Source organism: Rissa tridactyla, chromosome 2 (assembly GCF_028500815.1).
Source record: "Rissa tridactyla isolate bRisTri1 chromosome 2, bRisTri1.patW.cur.20221130, whole genome shotgun sequence".
NCBI classification, from domain to species: Eukaryota; Metazoa; Chordata; class Aves; order Charadriiformes; family Laridae; genus Rissa; species Rissa tridactyla.
This window is the reverse complement of record NC_071467.1, coordinates 47422939-47445302: the sequence shown is the minus strand read 5'-3', so window position 1 is coordinate 47445302 and position 22364 is coordinate 47422939. Positions and strand designations below refer to the sequence as shown.

The following is a 22364-nucleotide window of genomic DNA, read 5'->3' as shown; positions in this document are numbered from 1 at the left end:
TTGACACCAAAATGGTATTTTCAAAACCCCAAAATATTCAATTCCAGATTTGTGTTTTCATTTCTCAAATAGTTCTTCTGTAATGACTTCACAGTCTACAAAAACAATATCTACACCATGTTCTGTTGGTTATGTGAACATTCAGAAAGAACGACATTACCTATCATATCTTCATTTGTGGGTCTCTCAATTTATTAGCAATTGTTCTGCAGTTTGTTTCTAGAAGAGGCTAGTGCCCCCATAATAACACTGTCCCTGTTAATTTTTAGAGCTTTTATATATATGTGGAAATAATTTAAAACATTCACTGGTACAGGAAGTTTATATAATTGGTGCATGGAGCGCAGATATATTTCTGTAGTGCCTATATTTCTGTTACATTTAAATAACGATCATCCTCCCAAATCAGAGAGTCTCTTCTATGGTTTCCTACAAGAGAATTTCTGACCAGAGAGAAAAAGAAATAGAAACAATTCCTACCATATAAAAATTATGTTAAATAAATACAATAAAATTAGTTAAAAATCCCTATTCTGCCACTCTGGCTTTAATAACAGTTCTACTTACAAAATGGTATGTAATTATGAGAGTAGTCTACCTCTGATCCTTTCTGTATGTTTTCTCTCGGCTGAATTTTTGATCAACATTCAGATACTGATTATTCTCTTAATTCTGTGAATAATGAGGTAACGGTAACAAGATACATTTTAGCAATAGTCAAGGTTTTAAAATGCTCTAATATTACTGGAATATTCTTGTTAATCACTGAAACTAATCCAGTGTTCATTTATGATGAAAGAAAATTAGTAGCACACAAAAACAATTAAAAATGTCAATCTTTATTTGCATCTGATCTGCATTTTTAATGGTACCATTATGAAATAGTAATTTCATAATTAATACTTAATTTTCATGAGGAATTAGTTTAAATAAATTATCAATGGTCTCCTAAAGAAAACTGTCAAATTAAACAAAAGAGAATCTGTTAATTAAGTTTATTACTCTCAATAAACCCAATAGGGATATTTTAATTATGTTTTCAGTTACTCAGTTCAGAGAACATGACAAATCTGTTACTTTCTAATGAAATTTTTAAAACGAGCAGTTTTCACAAAGTGAATAGCCATGTCACTTCTGATGGAACTCTGCTTTTAGATGATAATGAATCACAACATGTGTGTAGATTTATAAAATGTTACACGTGTTGACAAGCATTAGTTGTGCTTTTTACTTGTTAATATTGCTGTCCTCGCAAATTCTAAGGCTCGTGGAATGATAGCCATAAGCTATGTACTACGGAAACATGAATTTCAACAAGATGTGTAAAATCAACATTCTCAGGTTATATAGCAGGGCTGGAAAAAATCGTGACCTCATGAAGTCAATAGCAAAATTCCCACAGATTTTCTTCCCTTGAGTCTAATTCCCCATTTTTAAACTTACATTAACATCAGTTGAAAGTTCTCTGTGTTGTTCTTTAAAATATTTTCTGTCTTTCAACATGAATGACACTTTTTTTTAGATTGTAAAATACAGTCATAAGAAGAAGTATTAAAAACACTAAGGAGGAAATAAATTTATACATTTGCGTAGTTCTTTTAACTGAGAAAATTAAAATCTGAGTAAAATATGATAAGTAAGGCTAGATGTTTGTATAAAGTTTGGCTAAGCGATTGAAGAATTATTTCCATATATGTTGAATGCTGCCTACCACCCACTTCCTGAAATAAAGCACTTCATATATGTATCATCTGAATTCTTTAGAGGCTTAAACGGACTTAGGTAATGATTCAGTACAAATTGTCATGCGTGGTCTCACGGACTGACAATAAAGGGTAGAATTGCAGAATTCCTTCATTACTAACCAAATGTCTACTGTAAAGGTCTCATGGAGAAAGTGAGCTCTAAACAGCTGTGTTGTATTTTTAGTGTATTTGTCGGATCGAATTGTCTGTCTTTAAATATATTCAGTCTGTACAACATACATGAATTACAACAGCATTGTCAAGATGTATTGGAGGAGGACAAATCAGAAATGTAGGGAATAGACATATCCCAAATATGGTCATAATTATTCCATAAATTACTAGAAGGCATGTCAACAGCACTATGAATAGTACTGACTTTCATTCCTGAGTTACAAAAATGTAATATGTTATCTGAATTATTTATTTGGAAGAAGAACATACCAGTTTCCAAATAAAATGTCAGGGAACTATTTGAAGTATAAATATCATAGGAGCACAAATGCAAACTGTTCTGCATCTCAACCTTTTTACATTTTTAGTCAACAAATTGTGGAATACACTGAGACTGTTAAAATATGGAAGAAACATACCATGTGGATTATTGAACTCCGGAAAGCTATTGAAATCTGGCCTTTAGGAAAAAAGGGCAAAACCTATAAGTTCCAGGTGGAATAATATTCTGAAAGCTGAAATCCCCAAATGTAGAAGACGGAATACTACTGCCAGTGTTCAAAGAATACTGAGAATTTGAATGTTAAAAGAATAACAAACTGTAAAAAAATGGAACAATGGCAGCTACAAGAGTCAATACATCACATTTTAAATGTAATTTTTTTTTATGCCTCCCTATCTGATCACAAAAAATTATTTAATCATCAAGTGTCCTCTTACCTTTTTCCCTCAATGCTGATGAAAAAAACCCACCTCATTGCATAGAAAAGTGACTATATTTATTGGGGGACAAAGTGAACAGCATGAAGAGTGTTGTGTACCTTTCCCTGGAATCATATAAAAATAATCTAGACCTATTCATTACCTCTAGACTTTGAAATCAGCTTGTGTGGTCTTAATATTGGAAAGCGGAGGTATAGGAGTTATATAAGAAAGAGCAAACCATGCTGGCTCCACTGTTTCTGGTAATGAAAGCACAATTAAATCTATGGCTGAATTTCTCTTCAGTATCTCATATTGCAACCTTTTTGAACAGTAACTTTTCTTCAAGTTAAACCTGACCAGCTTCACCTGAATTTAAGCTTTTAGACTATATTTAACAATGTTTGGGTTTGTGGTTTTCGGTCACGAAATTGTGACAGCTGAGAAGATATGAGTTTAAGGGGCCGTTTGCAACTGAACAGAGGTATGACAATTTACCTCACCATTCTCAGAGTCTTGAACTCCTCAGAAAATGGAATTATTAGAAAAGAAAAGATCCAGCCATACAATTAATATTTCTTATTTAAAAACAGAGGAAGAAAATTCTCCTTAGAAAGGATATACAGCCGCTAGTATAATGATTTATTCTTATGTTTGCATCTGTGCTGAAACTTCTTTGTACAGAATTGCCAAATTCAGTCAGTTTTGCAGTCTGATAAAATTATTGCTGGTTCATATCTTTGCAATGTTCCAGTTGTGCAAAATGTCCAGAAAGCTGCTGTCATTGGCCAGCTGACAATTTTCTCCCACTCAGTCTGACAGAGTGGACTATTCACACACCGCATTTCGACATTTGGCTTTCCCTAGATATCTATATGGAAAAAAAGGTGAGTAATAATTTTATGCTGGGAAAATTGTATTTTTCAAATATCATACAACTGCCATTTACCTTAATATATATACAAATATATATATAAATTCTTTCATATGGTAGCCTGAGACACCAAACCAAGATCATGTTTCCACTTTATTTCATGATGTATACATACCAAGAGATTTTCAGTCCCTGTTCTGACAAGCTTTCAATTTGAATAAGCAAGGAAGACAAATGGAGGAAGAAATGAAATATTAATATCGCTAGTTAGAGACAGAGAACTGTGCTAGAGAAAAAGCAACTGACTTGCAGGGATTCAAAGAGGGAGCGGAGCCAGGATCTGAGCGTACAATTTCTGTGATGCTGCAGCATCTCAATTTGAACGTTATCCTTCTTGCATGCCTCGTGGGATTTCACATATGATTTTTTTTTAAACCAAATCTGGTTCGCAATCCTGACTACAGCGACCACAGTTTTTCTTGTTCAGACCAGAATACCCATCCTCCATTTATTTTGGAACTTGAAACTCTTGTTCCAATCTCTTCCCCACAGAGGAAATGCCAAAAGAAAAAAATGCTTTAATAATGTATGGATAACCACAAGACTAAAGCTTGAGTAATTTTAAGTGAAACTTGATCTTATCAAAGAAAATCTGTATATTCTAGCTAGCTTACCCAGTCATTTAAAAGTATAACCACAACATTACAGTAAGTAAATAAGACAATACCTAAGAGAAGGAGTGGTAGGCACCTTGCTAAATTCTTTGATTACAAGTAGATAATTTTCTTTCAGTACATCACTAAATGTCACCAGGAGTCCCATCGTATTCTGCTTATTACCTTTAAGGTAGAGTTTTAGGTGCCTTGCCTGGCTGCTCACAGAAGGCAGGCACAGAAGCAGCGTGGTAGCAAGAATGCATAGAATGGGCAGCACGACAGGCAGGTTCCACGGGACTTTCCAGGCATTTCCAGGCAAGAAAAATCTTGGGGAAAAGCTTTGGGGTTTGTGACTTTGGATTAAGGCATTTCTGCATGAGTCTGATTCAGGCATCTTAGCCTCTTTTTGGCCTGTAAGCTTGAGAAATATTTCTTATGATGACCTCATGGATTCATGAAATGAATCCTCCATGTAAATGTTTACAGAACAGGTCTTCAAAAGAGTTAATTAGAGGAAAAGCGTTGCATACTTCATTGTAACCTTAGACTACTCCTGATTTGGAAAACTGAAAATGAACAAGTTTTCTTTCAAATTGCAAGGACACGTTTAATTATAGGCTGAATAGACCTGGAACTGGATGCAGCTGCAGCGTATGTGGTTGGGCTGCTTAGTGAGTACCGATCATCTGAAAAATAGCGGTAATCTCTGTCAGGTGGTAAATTAAAAACACATCTTTGTGTTTTTGCTATAGGATTCCATTGCATAATAGCTAACGCATACTGCCATGCAGCATGCCATGTAAATGATGCCTAGGTTGTGAGCTGGCCCCTTGCTCAATGGCAAATTTCCATCTAAGAATTTAGCCAGCATATGTAGTGTTTTGTTTAAGGAAGGATTACAGTAGGCCTTTTGCTGCTGAGCTGTAACACTCCAATTTATCTACCTGAAATATTATTATATCTGGATTGGTGTAAGTGATATTTTCAGCCCCACAATGCTTATTAATATAGAACATTGTCATATGCTCTGAAAAATTCTTACAGTGCACTCCTTGAACTAGTTACCTTGTTCTTTATAAATAACCAATTTAGATCTTTTAAATCAAATCAAGAAAGGCAGTTTCTCCTTTTTGTATAAAAAGGTCTTATTTTCAGTTACTTCTCCCATGTGCATGTAAATGGCTGGCCTTCATCAGGGCAGGGTAGATGTTGTGCATGCAGCATATTATTCTTTGGAAACCATTTGCAGTAATTATATGTAACTATTTTCTTTCCTTGTCTATAAACTCTAGCAGGATGAATGCAGAAAAATTGTAAGATTATTTTAATTGTCTCTTAAATGCAAATAGAGTAGACCAAACTCGTCAGCTATAAAAGCAGCTGACCAGAAGTGATACTTTCCTGTTAATAACATGTGTTATATTCTTTCATTTCCCAAAATAACTTCCTTACAGGCTCTCTCCCTTATAATTATTGAGTATAACCTAAAAGCCAGCTATTTGAAGTGATTGATCTAAAAAGCTCACAGTCCACAAACCTTTATTACAAATTGCACACTTACTTATAATCTGCCTTGTAACCTTTACTTCCTGTCCCTGCCCTAACCTCAGGTTCTGAAAAGAGGAGTCATCTGCCATGCAAATCCTTAAATTTTCCAAATTAGCCCTCCAGTAACTTTTCATAATTTAGTGAAAGTGTTTCCAATCCATAAACTTCCCAATGGCCATATAAAACCCAGTGTAGTTATGTAGGTAACTTGCGGTACTGACAGTGAGCATCCATAGGTGCTAATTCTTCTAGAAAAATATACCAAATCATCTGAGGGTGTGTTTAATTTATTTTTGAGTGGTTATTTAAAATTAACTTTCTTAAGCCAGGATTAACTTCATAAACTCACATTTTTACAAGGATGCTTTAAAAAAAACCTGGAATTTAGAAAATTAAAAAATTAATTTCTGTAAGTTATCACTGTATCTTACTACAAGATCAGCTAGGCGTACTAGGAAAGTGCTATGCTCACTTTTGATTATTTAATAACTTAGAAAGAAGCAGCAGATCCAGACATCGCACGTATGTCTCCTCCATGTGCCCTCTGCAATCCAACCAAATAGTTTCCAATACATATATTACCTGCTGACATGCTGGAAGCCTGGTTCTACTAGTGTTTAAACATTTCCTTCACACAACTATTCTCATGAACTTCAGTGGGCTGCTTCCATATTTTAAACTGAAAAGGGTATAGATCCCGGAATAGCAAAGGCTTTAGACTTCATCTTGTTTTAAACTTTGGAATATCATTGGGCCAATACATGCCAACTAAACTGTGAAGTGTCATATATGCAGTATTGATAATAAATTTTAAGTTGGTTTTGTAGCCTATAATAAACAGAATAGAAATGAAAGATATACTTCTTAGCTATAGTGAGAAATTCTTTCTTAGAAAATGTAAAATAGTATAACAAATATTAATTTAATTTAATATTAATTTTATTTATTTCTTAAAGGTCTGAATATAAGTGTTCTGCAGTTGAATGGATGGACTATAGAAAATGGATGGCTCACAGGAACAAAATTTGGGATGTCCTATTGTGGGCATAAGTTTATCTGAGAGATATGGCAGACGGTAGCTAAGGGTGAAAACAGAAGAATGACTGAAGAAATCAAGCACAAAATACTCTGACATTAAAAATTTTAACCTTATTGTTCTGACTAGTATGTTTTTAATTAAGACTCTCGGTTTCTTGTGTGATACTCACAGAATTTTTAAACTTATTATTTAACAGTTCAAAAAGAGTATATAAGTCAAATGTGCATAATTTTATCTTAAATATATTTATATTGTTATTGTTGTGATGTCTACAGACCAATGTTTGATGTGGTAACCACACTACAAACACACTGCCAAGGATCAGTCCCTGACCGAGATTACAAAACATATATTTTTATATGATAGTAATGAAATATTGTCATTTGAATAACTGTTTTATTTGGCTTTGATTTAAATAGCTAACGAAGTTGTTATGTAAAATGGCACTGATGTGGCAAGCATCGGCATGAACGGGGTCTCTGGCAGAGCCAGGGCCTTAATCAGCAGAAGTGCCCCAAGCCCGCGTAGATTCCTCTGCTAACTTCAGGAGAGGAGATGGTTATTGTTCCTGAAGAGTCAGCACAGCTCAAGTAGAGAAACATAATATAATACACCTAAACCAGAGGTGTTTATTGACCTGTGACGAAGTATCGTATACAGTGGGGTATAAGCGATGGTTGTTTCTGTAGCTGCAAAGGAGAAAAAACACCGCCATATCTACAGCAAGAGCCTAGACTAAGCACACAAAGAGATTCCCCACGCTGAATTCGCTTTATCGCATCAGCGCATTTGAGAAATGCCCTCTGCCGTTTATCACCAATACTGCATTGACCGTATTCTTTTTAAGAAGTCCGCGGTGTTAATAAACCAACGTTTTATTTTTGTGCTATGTTTTTGTTATCTAAAAGTTTCTGATGTGTGCAGATAGTTATCAGCAGTTAGAAGAAGGCTGACCAGACGATCTTGTTCATTCGTCTTGTAATGCAGAGAAAGTAAGGGAAAGTCATCTATTATGCACAAACAATTCAAAATATTTCTAAGTTGCCCTTGGCAAGCAGGTGCAAGCAGGTGTGTACTTATCCCAAAGACAGCTTATATGTATGTAGTCCTTTTCCCCCAACGAGCTTGAGAGACTACATAAACTCTGACTCCCCTTTTCAGAGGATTCCAGGGTTTTGCACTTACAAAGCCAAATTTGAATTGCAGATCCCAAGTACAACAATGATCTTTATTACCTTTCATGCTGTTGAACTGTGTGTTTTGTATCTGATTGTACTACTACAGCAGGCTTAGAGATCCTCAACCTAGTAACATTTAACTCAGCATGTGTAGCTCTCCAGGCATTATGTTTAGGAAATTATTTATGTGATTACATGCCATTCTAGTTTTTCATTGGCTTTAAGGTAACTTGATGATGACCTTTTACATAGATTTTCCCAGAAAAATTGCACATTTTAAGAAGTTAAATGGTACTAATTCTTACAGCTTTAATTCTTGGCTGAAAACAGACAGGAAAGTGATTATAGCAGCAGATGTCACACAATGTAAATGCTCTGTTTGGTCATTTTATGATGTCATCTATCACAGAAAGATAGCTAGATACCTAGAGTAACTGCCCAAAGGGGCTGTGATGTCAGTCATTCATGGACAAAAAAAGGTAAGGGGTAGGCTGTAATGCTACTGCATGAGTCACTTGTATGCATGGTAAGTGATTTTAGGGAAGCTTCAGTCCTTCATATCAAGTTCTGGCCACTAGTACTTGTCCTGTAATTGTTGGTTTGTTCTGACAACTTCAGACTTACCATGAGCATGATGTATAAATTTTGCTTGTAATTCCTCTGGGACACCTTCACAATTCCTTAAAATGCTATATAACTTGGGGTGACATTTTATTACATACCTATCTTGTGGGTGAAGTTCATTCTGTAGGCTGAAACATGGTATTGAAATAGCATCCATGCATTTGGAATTCCTGAATTGCCTTCTAGAGGATATATAATTTCTGCTAAATCAGACACTACAAGAAAACAGCTTTAAATTTTTCTCATGTAATTGCAGCAAACATATTTATAATCCACACAACAACTTCCATATAATCAATTAGATAAGCATCTAAAAAAGCGCAGATGAGATAAACTATCAGATGCTGTGTTTTTGATTTGACTAAACTGTGTCATATAAAAATGAAAGTAATCTTGCTAGCCATCTGCAGACAGATCCTGTTCTTCTGAGTCTTTCTGTCGTTAACGGAACTGCCAGGAGGTGTGATCTGTATGCAGTTGGAGTGTAATGCCTCAGAGGCAGGTTCCCTACTCTTTTGTCGTATACGCACAAAGAAATGTTTTCTTTCTGGCACTTTTATGGTATCTTGTAAGCTGTTCATGGTTCAAACACAACGGTCTTCTCTTAGAAACTGTCCCCATGGATTTGGGGAGAAGTGGCTCCATATTCTTAGGATGAGAAAGTGATGGCCCAGCATGACCTGGGAAAGTGCTCCGTGGAAGGCAGTTTGACTGGAAGGTGACTGCTTGGTAGGCTCTCCACGCTGGGGATACCACTGCTCATCCGTTGGGAGGGCAAAGCGGACCCCAGGTTAGCTGCAATCAGGTTTATTAGTTCAGCTGCAATGCCATAAAAAAGACCTGAGTGTTTATATGGTTGCCAGAGGGCCATGAGGGAGTAAAGGAAATAGCCCTATGTTTATAGTAGTTGGTCATTCCTGGTCTGAGACAAAAGTAATGACAACTACGGTGAACAATGAAGCCTACACTATGACTATTCACAGTCAAAGCTTTAATTGTTTGAAAATTTGCTATTTTCAGATACGCCTCAGGTAAATTTTAGATTTTGCAATGTACTGTTCTTAATAGTTCTACAAACACCTCACAGTTAGGAATAGAATGTATACCTTGATTTGAGACCTGAAAATATGGTTGTAATTCTTTTTAATTTTTTTCCTGGGAAGGTTGAGCCCTTCTAAATGTTCTACAACCTTTTCCAGTCCTGATGGAGAGATGATGTGCTCCAGAAAACACTACCATGCATCTGATTTAGTATTTAGTAAAATTCAGCTTCAGGTCTCCTGTATTGACATGTTGAAGTACAGCCTGTAGGGTTTTTTCATGAGCTTCAGGAGTCTTTCCAAATACAGTAACATCATCCAGATAATACTAGATTCCAGGCTTGTTATTAAGAAATATTAACATATTTGAAAAGCTCTGGATGTTGATTCACGTCCATATGGCATATGATTAAAAGAGAAAAGTCCATGAAGTGTAATAAATGCTATGAAATTCATGCTGTCTGAACACTTGGTAATATGCATTCTTTAAATCAAGAGTAGAAAACATACTCTGCACCTATGACATCAGTATCTGTAAATGGTTAACTGTCACTCACAATGGCTTTGTTTGACTTCCCTAAGTCCACACGAAACCAAGGATTCTGGTTTGCTTTTTGGTCACCACTGTGCTGAAACTAATTCAGAAAACGCAGTGTCTCCATTAGTATCATTCTTGGCTATTTTTTCAATTATCTTGTGACTCAGCATCTCTCATTCAATTGTAGAGAATATAATTTCCATTGTAAAAGTGGCACATTAGATTGAATGGTCATGTTGTGAATAAATCCTCCTGCACACATACGGCATTTCCATGTAATAGCTGATACTATTTCTTTTGTAACAGCTGAAACTGGAATTTGTATTGCAGCAGTGTTTCATTGTATTCAAACAATGTCCATATATATATATATTTGCATAGGTAGTGCAGGTCACAGATTTCTGCTTAAGAGGAATATTACTGTACACAATAAAGAATTCCACAGTATGTATCAAAAGTTAATTTTTATATGCAGGAAACAAGAACAATGTTCTTCGGGTAGCTCACTAGATATATCAAGTGTCAAACTTCTATAGCATTGCAGGTAAATGCATTCACTGAGTACTGAAACTCAGAAGCCAGTGTCCAATGTTATTTTAGTAGCATACGGCAAGAAAAAAGTAACAGGACACAAATGCATTCATAATAAATAGCTGCTTCTATCTGTCGTCAAAACAGTAACATCTGGAACTGTAACGTCACATAAATATTGCTTAAGTAGGCATTAATGATATATTTTAAAATAACATCTTTCTGCAGTATTTGCAGGTTTACAGCTCTCTTACAATGTGCTGTGGAGGCAGCAGTAGTATATTTACACACACACACATATATATGCACATATATGTGTTACATATGCTGAGCTTTTAGTCATAGTTCCAGCGTCTGCAGTTCGAATAGTTCACCATTTCTCAATTTTGCTATTGTCAATTCAGTTAGAGTAGCAACAGTTATGATCTCCTGTAGTGTCAGATCCAATTCATGCAGTAAATACTATCTATAATCAATAGGAAATGCTTTCTTCCATAAGCTGAACTTGACCTTTTTCTGTTGTGCTTCCAGACTTAGGCATGATTTTTCACTCCCTTAAAGCAGCAGTGTATTGTTCTGTGGAGTCACTTGGTTTTTCTGTATGCTGACAATCTTTATAGGATTCAGATAAAACTTTCATTACAGAAAACTAATTTTTCCTTTCAGGAGCACAGATTCTTTTTTTTTTTTTTTTTTCATCAGGAAAGCATACAGAATGCACACTGTCTCTCAGCTCTGATACAGCAAACAGCATAAATGGTTTTCTTTCTGCAGCAAAGTCAGTGCCATTAACTATATGATTTCCAACTATTTGCATGTGAACAACAGAAGGAACTTAGGAGCACCTGGACTTGGTAGAAATGATGCAAATGAATTAAATGGCAGCACAGACACTGGTTCAATTTCTTCACCAGCTGAACAGAAAGGATGCGTAACTACAAAGATTATTCCATGTGTCCATAGAAATACCAGATGAAAGTGCGATCCTGACTGCTGTGAACAATAGCACAAACCAATCAAACCAACAAAAAAACCCCTCAAAGTCAGATTAGCTTTACAGGGTCCCTGAACTTCTCTTTACCTGACAAATGTCCTCCTCTGTCCATCACCAATACTGCAACACCAGAGCTCTCCTGAGTAACAGAGGTTCAGTTCATGCTATGCACGTGAAGCAACTGGATCAACCACCAGATCATCGTCTACCTGTGAACAGATGGGGAACTAATGCAGAACATTTGTTTCAGTCTTGAAACAGCCACTTCTGATGGGAGTGACTGATAAACTTCCCTATGCTTTTTTGTTTTGTTGTAGTTTCAATACTGAAAACAATTATGGTATTTCGAAGGCAGTTTTAATGAGGTACTTAAAATACTAAAGATGTAGACTTTTAGCATGGGGGATGAGATGCAAATGAAGCCTATATGGTGTAGGAACGGAAAGTTACTAAAGGCAAAGAAACACAAAAGAAAGAAAAAGGAAGTAGGACAGAGACATAAAAGGCAGAAAGCAAAGTCAACGAAACAAAACATAGACAAAGAAGTGATTGTAATAGCAAACATTTCCCTTCTAAATGTTACTAAAGTGACAAAGTTATTCAGTAAATAACAAATGAATACATAGCTGTTTTGACAACTGGATGATTGTAAAAATTTTTACACAGCCTATCCCTGTTGAACCTGAAATAATCCAGTTGCAACAACATTTTTCTCAATAACATTTCTGAGGCATACTCAAATCCTCTGATCAATATTATACAGTCTGGAATCAAAATGAAATTTAGAAGCAGCTGTTTTAATAGAATTTTTTTTTCATTAATATTTGTATTTTCATTGAAGTGGGAACGAACTATGAAATCTGGAAACATGTCGTGGTAAAGAGTTATTTTCCATGTATCATTTCCAATTAGAGCATAAAGATGAGGAGGAAAAGCGAGATGCATCTGCAGCTGGAACACCGTACCCCATCTGAGGGCTCTTTGAGAGAGTTTTGCGAATGCTATCAGGTCGCTGCTTCTGCTTCCTCCGGGACTGCCCCCAGCCCTTTTCTAGATAAAACAGACTGAGCATTGTGGTAGCTGGGAATGATTTTTTTTTTCCCCCCAGTAAACTGTACATTTGTGGGAAAATAAGGTTTAATGTTACCAAAGGCAAGAAGGCAAGGCGCAACAGGGGTACTGCTGGGAATAGGATGACGGAGGGAGCAGGGACTGAACAGATGGAGAACACAAAAGCTTGAGTAACTTCTAACTCACTTCAGTCTGATCAACAAATGCCAAATATGTTTCGGTAGTATTCCAAATGTATTTTAATAATTGGGGGAGGGAGGAAGCAGGGGAGAAAACCCACACCACAATATCCTGCAATTCGGAAAGGTGCGCCAAGTCCTTCGCTCTGCCTTTGGTGGGTATCTCAATCCTGGGTCATCCAATAAAAGAAAACATCCTCCAGCAGTTCCACGGGCGCAGCACATCCAACTCCTTTGATTACACTGGAACAAGATGTTCTTTCCTGTTCCGACACGAAGAGGAGTTGAAACGCCGCCGCCGCGGGACCCCTCCGAGCTGGCACCGACCCGGCCGGGGTCTGGTTTGCCGGATTTCGGCACCAACCGAGGGTCGGCACCAAGCGAGGAGGGCACGGCCGGCGACCGCCGCGGCCACCGCCGCCCCGGGCAGCCCCAGCAGTAAGTAAGCGCCAGCGAGGAGGTCGCCCGCCGTGGGGGGTTGAACGACGACCGGGCCTTATTTTCGTCTGGGTTTACCGAACGCGCTCTCGGGGTGAAACAGGGGAGAGCTGCGGGCGGCGCAAGAGACCCCACCGCAACCCCAGCGCCAACGAGAACAACCGCCACCGCCGGCCGCCCTCGCCCCCGCCCCGGCAGCGCCCTCAGCGCCGCGTCCCCCGGGGAGACGCCCCGCCCGCCGCGCTGCACCACGGGAGTTGTAGTGCGGCCCCGCCGCCCGCCCGCCGCGCTCCCCTCCCCTCCCCGCCGACCCCGGCCCCGCTGGCGGGGGGGAGCGCGGCGCCGCGGCCGCTCTCGCGAGGCTTCGGCGGCGGGAACGCTCTCGGGCGGCCTCCTCGCGAGGGCGGCCGCCGCCGCCGCCGCGGGGATGTTTGGTGCGGGCGCCATTCCCCCGCGTGACGTCATAGTGCATTGTTGTGAGCGTAGCGGAGCATCCCTCAAGCTGTCAGCTGTGCCGCTGCCGCCGCTGCGGGGAGCCGAGCCGGCCCGGCCCCCTCTCCCCTCCTCCTCCTCCTCCTCCTCCTCCTTCTCTTCCTCCTCCTCCTCCTCCTCCTCCTCCCCCGCCCCTCCCGCCCCGGGGGCTCCAGAGCTCGGTGTCACCGTATCATTGTCCGTGCGGAACCCCTCCGGGCCCCCCCGCCCCCCCGGTCCGCCCTCCCCCCGCCCCCCCCCCCCGAACCACCTCAATGAGATGCAAACATGAAAGACAAGAGGAAGAAGAAGGACCGCACCTGGGCCGAGGCTGCCCGCCTGGTAGGTGCCGCGGCAGCATTGTTGTGTATGTGTGCGTGCGGGTGTATGTGTATGTGTGTGTGTGTGAGTGTGTGTGCGCGCGCGCGCGGCGCGCGCGTCCCGCCGCCAGCCCGGCGCGCTGCCCGCCGCTTTGTTGCCGGCGGTTGGGGCCGTTGGGGCGAGCGTGCGTGTGAGGGAGGGAGGGAGAGAGGAAGGGAGGGGGGAAGAGTGTGTGTGTGTGAGGGAGACTGAGGGAGAGTGTGAGAGGGAGTATGAGTGTGTGTGAGGGGGTGCCTGTGAGTGTGAGGGGAGTGTGAGTGCGTGAGGGGAGTGTGTGGGAGGGGGTGCCTAGGGGCGTGTGAGGGCAGTATGGGAGGGGGTGCCTGTGTGTGTGTGAGCGGAGGGAGTGTGTGAGGGGAAATGTATGTGAGGGGGTGCTTGCGTGTGTGAGGGACTATGGGTGTGAGGGAGTGTGTGAGTGCGAGGGGGTGCCTGTGAGTGTGCGGGACTGTGGGTGTGAGGGGGTGCCTGTGTGTGTGAAGGGAGTGGGTGAGCGTGAGGGGGTGCCTGTGAGTGTGACCGAGTGTGGGGGAGTGTGAGCGTGAGGGGGTGCCTGTGTGAGCGTGAGGGAGTGGGGGTGTGAGTGTGAGGCAGTGAGTGTTAGGGGGTGGGAGTGTGAGGGAGCGTGAGTGTGAGAGGGTGCGTGTGCGGGAGTGCGTGTGAGAGGGAGGGTGCGGGAGTGCGTGTGCGAGGATTTGCGGGAGGGAGCTTGTGCGTGTGCGAGTTGGTGCGTGACGGGAGAGGCCGGGGTGCCCCAGCGTGAGGGGGGCTCGGGCGTGCCTCGGGGTGTGTGTGTACGGGGGTGCCGGTGAGGGGCTGCCTCCCCCCGGCGGGGCCGGGGCAGCCCGCTCCGAGCGTGGCTGAGCCCGAGCTGGCGGTAGAGGCAGCCCCCCGCTCTCCTCCCGTCCCCGCCTGCAGAAGAGAAATAGCTACATCCCTTCTTCGGTGTATGTGTGAGGAAATGCCTATTCTTTTCTTCTTTTTGCATGTGTGTGTGTGTGAATACCCAGGGATTGTTTCTATCTCTGCAAGTTCATGCATCAGATATCCCACGAAAATCTCTCCTTTTAATTCTAGAGAAAAGTGAAATATCTGGGAATTGCCTTTTCATCCCTTTAGTGCGGATAGGAGGGTGAGGGGCGAGGACGTTAGAGAGAACTCTGTCCTGGGATTTCCCTTCACCCTCTCTACTTCCCCCACTCAGCAGAGAAATATCCAGGGCAATCGAACCCGCTTCTGGAACGGCTCTGTGGCTCTGGAGACCTAGTCCATTGCCACTTCATTAAGAAACTGTCACCCTTACCCTACTGTATCTGTTTTCATGATTCCGTATTATTGTTTGCTAAGTGTAATAGACTGCATTGTTTATGTTGTTTTTCAGTTTCAGAGTATGTACGGGTTCTCTGCATTCTAGGAATTTTACAACAAATAGTTATGCACAATACAGCATGTATGATTGTACACGTTCGTATGTGTGTCTTCTGCAAAGTTGGGTCTGGTTCAGCTTCAGTTGGGTGTGTAGAAAGATGACAAAGCTAGAAAGACAGGCTGCTGGTTATTGCCTTTTGTATCTGCACTAATTTTGTCTTTTATACATCTCTGATCCGAACTTACTTGCTTAAGTAACACGTCTGTGCTAATGGTGCGTCTGTTTTTGGTAACGGGTATTGATATCTTATTACTATTACTTGTTTAGTTGTAAAGCACATTTCTTGTAAAAATGTTTTCACCTTGTGGTATGAATTCCTTCATAGGAAGTTCAGCCTCTCTCTCCTACGTAAATAATTATAAGGTATTAGGCAGACACTACCTATAGATGTCTCTGTAAGCTGTACCAAGGTATTCTCATATTTGTGGTCAGCGCTAAATTCTCATATGGCTCATTGTACGTCCTACAACATCTTGTAATGATGCTGCTTCAGTGAAGACATTCTGATGCAGTGTCATTATTGTCCTCTCTTATTTCTGACGATTGTAACAAAAGTTTAACTGCAGTAAAATGCTCACCTTTGCCAAAATAATTTTGGCAGTGTGTGTTGCTACAGTACTTGTTTCTCCATGCTTTAAACTGGCAACATGTATTCAAAGCCTATAAAATATGTTAAATGCTATTCTAACTTTTTCAAGTTGCTGCTGCAGTTGCCATTATAAGCTGTGTTTTGTTTGACAAATGTGCATAAAGGAATTTTATTGTGTATCGAGTAAAATTGCTATTCCCATGTGGTCCAATGTATGGAAAAGTTTAAAGCTTCTGGAGAACAAAGGCTGAGCCAGTGCTGAGGAGAAGGGCTAAGACTGTCTCTTATTTTCATGATGTCACATCACCTCACGCTTCCCCTAGAAGGGTCACAATTTGTTGAAGTCAAGTAAAAATGATACACTTCTGTATATAAATGGTGGAGATACACAAGGTCCATGGTGTGGTTTTGTCGAGCCTTATGGCGTTGACAAGTTATGGAGAACTTGTCCCAAGTCTATTATGTGAATGATACCTAGTGCAGCTCAGACCAGCTACAGTCTTGCACAGGGCTTTACTTGTGTAGTGACATATGTTTGCAAATCACAATGAAAGACTGAAGCCAAAATTGCCACTCCTTACAGTGTTTTATGTTAGGACCCTGATGGTTCATTATGACTTCGTTTTCTTGGGATACATCAATAAGGTATTACTGCAAGGTTTGATTAAATCAATTTCTTTCCAACGCCAAGTAAACAATGAAGTGATTGATATCTACTCACAAAAAACGACTCATGAGTTACCTAGATCAATATGTTGTAAAATTGTGTGCCGTGGAATTATTTTTAGGAACAAGAGGTTGAATTAACACATACAGCAAATGTATGGATATTTACGTGTTAAATTTTCTACAGAAGCCCTTACATTACAACAATATTTGGCTTTCAAAATGAAATGCTAAAAAGTATGAAATGACAGAGGTAACATTGCTGGCATTGCTTTTTCCCCTCTGTTGTGCATGTCCATATATTAACAATCTAGACTTTAAATTACATACTTGCGTGCCAGTTTCCCAAGTACTTCAAGTTCACTCACTAGAGCTGCTGATTTTTTATTTGCTTTGTTTGATGTGAGGTGCCATACTTAATTTTGTACAAAGCTTTCAAACTCTGTGCTAAAATATATTTTTCTTTTATGTTTCAATTGTACATACATAGCTATTATTAGCAACACCCAGTAGCTTCCCAAACTCAAATGTTTCTATACTTATAACATGCCTATGAAGTTAAGTATTTTGACCTCTGCTTTACCCATGCAGAGTTGAGGCATGTAAAGATTAAGTACCTTACTCAAAGCTGTGCAGGAAATCTGTGGGAGAGGCAGTTATGGTACCAACAGCGTCTCCGTAGTAGTTCTGTTTCATAGTCATAAAATCATCTTCCTTCTGTGGCTACACTTTTGCCTCATTCACTCTCTATTACTATTTCTCTCACAGTAATTATGAGAGAAATGGATATGGTCATGTCTCTATATTCAATCTATATTGAAACTCATAATGTACCATGTAATAGTTATGGATAAAAAGGAGTACAAAAACTGGACTTGAGCCTGAAATCATTACACAGCTTTCCATTTCCCACATTCATAATGAAAGAAGCAGAAATACTTTAGAAAAATACATTACATGATAGTCTTAAAATACATTGTAATGTGTATGTCCAAGTCGTGAGGCTCCAAACTGACAGTGTTGCATTTGCTCTTTCTTGGTATTTTATTAAAGGGTCTTTGAAAACTTAAGTTCCTGCAATGCAGTGTTTTTTCAAGCTGTTCCCTTAATTTTTAAAACATAAGCAGGAAAGGACTCCCATTATATTCAGCTCTTGCCGTACATACCGCGTATGTGGTACAGGCAGTAAAACAGGAGCCACTGGCATGTCCTGTATTGGAACTTACATTTTGTGGAAGAAGCCTCCTGCAGAGAGTAGAATCTTTCAGTCTGCGACACGCTGCTTTTTTCCTCATGCAAGTCTGCTTATCTTAGGGCAAGGCATAGCGCAGCTTACAAGCATTCCTGAGAAATGAACGCATGTGCAGGATCAGTGGAATGGTGGCATACCACTAACAGTTCATGTTACAGTACCCATTTTGTAGAACACACTTTTTTATGGACAAAATTGCAATCTGTCTTTACAACCTGCCAAAGGGCATATCTTTGATGTAGACCCGATATGTCAACTCACTTTGTACTTTGCAGCACACTACAGCAATGCTTATGTACAACCTGGGCATTATCTCCATACCAGTTTTCAGCTTTTTGTGTCTGATAAACTAAGATAGAACACTTAAAAAAAAGAGAACAAAAGAAAATATTTAAAGGAATGAGGAGAAACATCCTGTCTCTTCTCTGTCTTTCAGTTGATCCTCATTTGGTGAAACCATATTGTTGTTTTCTGCTCATACGTGGAGCTCATAAAAATTGAATAGAAAGGTTAAACACTTGAGTAGTTTAAGCAATTTGTAATGATTCCTTTCAGTTGAAAAAACTCACATCCGTTTAGTTTCATCCATTCTTAAATTTACAAGGACTCTCATGCAGCTGCTGGAAGTACTGAAATAGTGAATTCTGCCTCAATAATTTAATGACATAAGATACTGCATAAAAAATATCAAAATGAAAAATCATAGAATCATAGAATACCAGGTTGGAAGGCACCTTAAGGATTGTCTGGTCCAATCTTTCTTGGCAACGGCACGGTCTAGACAAGAAGGCCCAGAACCCTGTACAGCTGAATCTTAAAAGTGTCCAATGTTGGTGAATCCACCACTTTCCTGGGGAGATTATTCCAATGGCTGATTGTTCTTACTGTGAAAAAATTTCCTTTGGTGACCGATCCTAATCTTCCCAGGATTAATTTGTACACATTACCCCTCGTCTTTTCCATGTGACTTCTTGTAAAAAGGTAGTTTCCATCTTCTTTGTATCCATCCTTTAAATACTGGAATATGGCAGTAAGGTCTTCCCTAAGCCTTCTTTTTTCAAGGTTGAACAAACCCAGTTCTCTCAGCCTTTCCTCATATGGCAGGCTTCCCAATGCTTTGGTCATCTTTGTGGCTCTTCTCTGGACCCTCTCCAGCCTGTCCATATCTCTTTTGCACATCAGGGTCCAAAACTGAACACAGTATTCCAGGTGTGGCCTGAGAAGCTCTGAGTAGAGTGGCATAATGACTTCTTTATCTCTGCTGGTGATGCCCTTGTTGATGCAACCCAGCATCCTGTTGGCTTGCTTTGCTGCTGCAGCACACTATTCACTCATATTGAGCTTGTTGGCCACCAGGACCCCCAGGCCCATTTCCACAGAGCTGCTCCCCGGCTGGTTAGATCCCAACTAGTGCTGCACTCCTTGATTATATTTTCCCAGGTGCAAGACCTTACACTTTTCCATATTGAACTTCGTAAGATTCTTAGCCCAGCCTTCCACCCTATCCAGGTCTTCCTGCAGTGTGGCTCTCCCAAAGTGTCCACTTCCCCACTCAGTTTGGTATTATTGGCAGACTTCACCAGGGTGCACTTGATCCTATCATCCATATCACTTATGAAGATATTAAACAGCATTGGGCCCAATATCGATTTCTGGGGAACCCCACTTGTGACAGTTGCCTGTTTGGAAAGGAGCTATTTACCACCACCCTCTAGGTGAGGCCTGTCAACCAGTTCCCCACCCACCACACAGACCACTTGTCTAGACTGTAACACATCGGTTTCCCTAGGAGGAGGCTGTGGGGAACCATGTAAAAAGCCTTGGAGAAATCCATGTAGACAATGTCTACCACTCGCCCCATATCAACCAAGCAGGTTATTTTGTCGTAGAAGGCAATCAGGTTTGTCAAGCACGATTTGCCCCTGCTGAATCTGTGCTGGCTTTTCCCAATCATGTGCTTCATTTGACTTGTGATAGACCCCAGGAGGATTCATTCCGTAACTTTTCCAGGAACTGAAGTAAGACTGATGGGCCTGTAATTTCTAGGATCCTCCTTTAAGCCCTTCTTGTAGATGGGGGTGACATTAGCCTTCTTCTAGTCTTCTGGGACATCCCCTGATCTCCGCAACTTCTCAAAGATTATGGAGAGGGACCTCAATGTCAGCCAGCTCTCTTAACATCCTTGGGTGGATAATGTCAGGGCCCATCAATTTGTAGGGGTCAAGCTCCTGTAATAGTTTGCATACCTACTCTTCCTTCACTGACGGTGGGTCTGTGTTTGCATCAGCCTGGATTTTTGTTCCTGAGGCCTAGGGCCAAACAGTGCTGGTAAAGAAAGTGTTGCAAACCTCTGCCTTTTCAGTGTTGTTGCTGACTAATTCACCTCACCTGCTTAACAGTGGGCTAATATTTTCCTTCTGTTTCTGCTTATTGTTTACGTACTTGAAGAACCCTTTCTTGTAGTTTTTGACATTTCTGGCCAAGTTCAATTTGAGCTGAGCTTTTGCTTTTCTAATTGCATCTCTGTATGCCCTGGCAATACCCTTGTAGTTCTCAACAGGTGTTCACTCACTTTTGCATCTCTGGTACACTTCTCTCTTGGTTTTGAGCAGACTCAGAAGCTTGCAGTTAAGCGAAGGTGGTCTCTTGCTCTGCCTACTTCCCTTATCTTTAAAGGGGATGAACTGTTTTTGTGCTTCCAGGAGACTGTTCTTGAAGCACTTGCTAGCTCCTTTACGCTCCACGGAGGCTTCCCACGGAATCCCTCACAACTGAGCTCTGAGTGAGCTGAAGTTTGCTCTTCTAAAATCTAAAACTTTTATCTTAGTATTAACCTTCAGCGTGCTCAGCAGAATCCCAAACTCCACAATATTGTGATCACTGCAGCCAAGGCTATTGCTAACCGAGAAAGTACAAAGCAGGTTTTCTTGGTTTCCGAGTAGCAAGTCTAGCAGTGCCTCATTGTGCCTGGTTGGCACATCTAATATTTGTATGAGAAAGCAGTCCTCTACACATTCCAGGAACTCAATGGATGACATCTCAGCTGCTGTATTGTTGTTCCAACAAATGTCTGGGTAGTTGAAGTGATCCATAAGAGCCAGGTTCTGTTGACCCGAAACTTGCTTAAGTGACCCAAATACTGTTTCGTTGGCCCTATCGTCTTGGTTTGGAGGTTGGTAGCAGATGCCTACTGTAAGATCCCTCTTGGAGATGACCCTTCTGATCTTGACCCAGAGGCATTCAATAGGGCTTCCACAATTGCTATAGTTGACTTCTATACATTCAAGGTTCTCCTTAACATAGAGCACAGCTCCCACTCCTCTTCTTCCCTGCCTGTCCTCATGAAACAGCCTATATCCATCCATCACAATCTTCCAGTCATGTGAATTATCCCACCATGTTTCAGTTATTCCTATGATATCATAACTTTCTGACTGTGCACAGAGCTCCAGTTCCTCCTGTTTGTTTCCCAGGCTGCATGTATTGGTATATATACACTTGAGGTGATTGGTCTTCTGGTTCTTATCTTGGGAGGCACCTAAGGAACAGCTGTCACTGCTCAGGTTGGCCTGGCTTATTCCCTAGTGGGTTGCAATGGCGTGAGCGTTGCCACCTTGGACCTCACCCCTGAAGTCCTACAGTTTAAAGCCAGCCTCACCAAGTTGGCCAGCCTGCTGCCAAAGATTCCCTTGTGTCTTCTGGACAGGTGGATCCCATCCCTCCCTAACAGGTTATAGGCATTGAAGAATGTCCCGTTGTCATAAAAGCCAATACCCTCATGATATCACCAGCTACAAAGACAGAAGTTGATTTGCATTATACCTCTATTTCTGGGTGCACCCTTTCCTCTAACTGGTAAAATGGAAGAGAAGATAAATTGGGCACCAATACTTTTTGCTTACACCCCCAGGGCTTTGTAGTCTTCCTTGATTCTGCCAAGGTTTTGTCTTGCAGTGTCATTCATGCCCACATGAAACAGTAGCAATGGTTAGTAGTCCGAGCTCTTGACAAGTTGCGGCACCCTCTTGGCAACATCTCAGACCTTAGCTCCTGGAAGGCAGCAGACATCTTGGGACGCACTTTCAGGCTGGCAGATGCACACCTTAGTGCTTCTTAACAGAGTCACGCACTATAAGCAGTACTTTTTGTAGTATCCCCTGTGTGCTGACAACAAAACATGTCTAAGGATACTCTGCCACACAAGAACTGATAATAGTTTTAAGTAGGTAGCAGTGATCCAACTTC

General features: G+C 40.9%; 1 protein-coding gene across 1 annotated transcript in view; it reads left to right on the top strand.

Moving 5' to 3' along the window:
- The first annotated feature begins 13146 nt into the window (after positions 1 to 13146).
- The window catches only part of ASXL3 (ASXL transcriptional regulator 3), a 137198-nt gene continuing 127980 nt past the window's right edge, over positions 13147 to 22364 (top strand). Inside the window, exon 1 of the mRNA XM_054189564.1 lies at positions 13147 to 13331. Coding sequence (XP_054045539.1) covers positions 13147 to 13331 — 185 coding nt within the window. The remainder of the gene's footprint in view (positions 13332 to 22364) is intronic.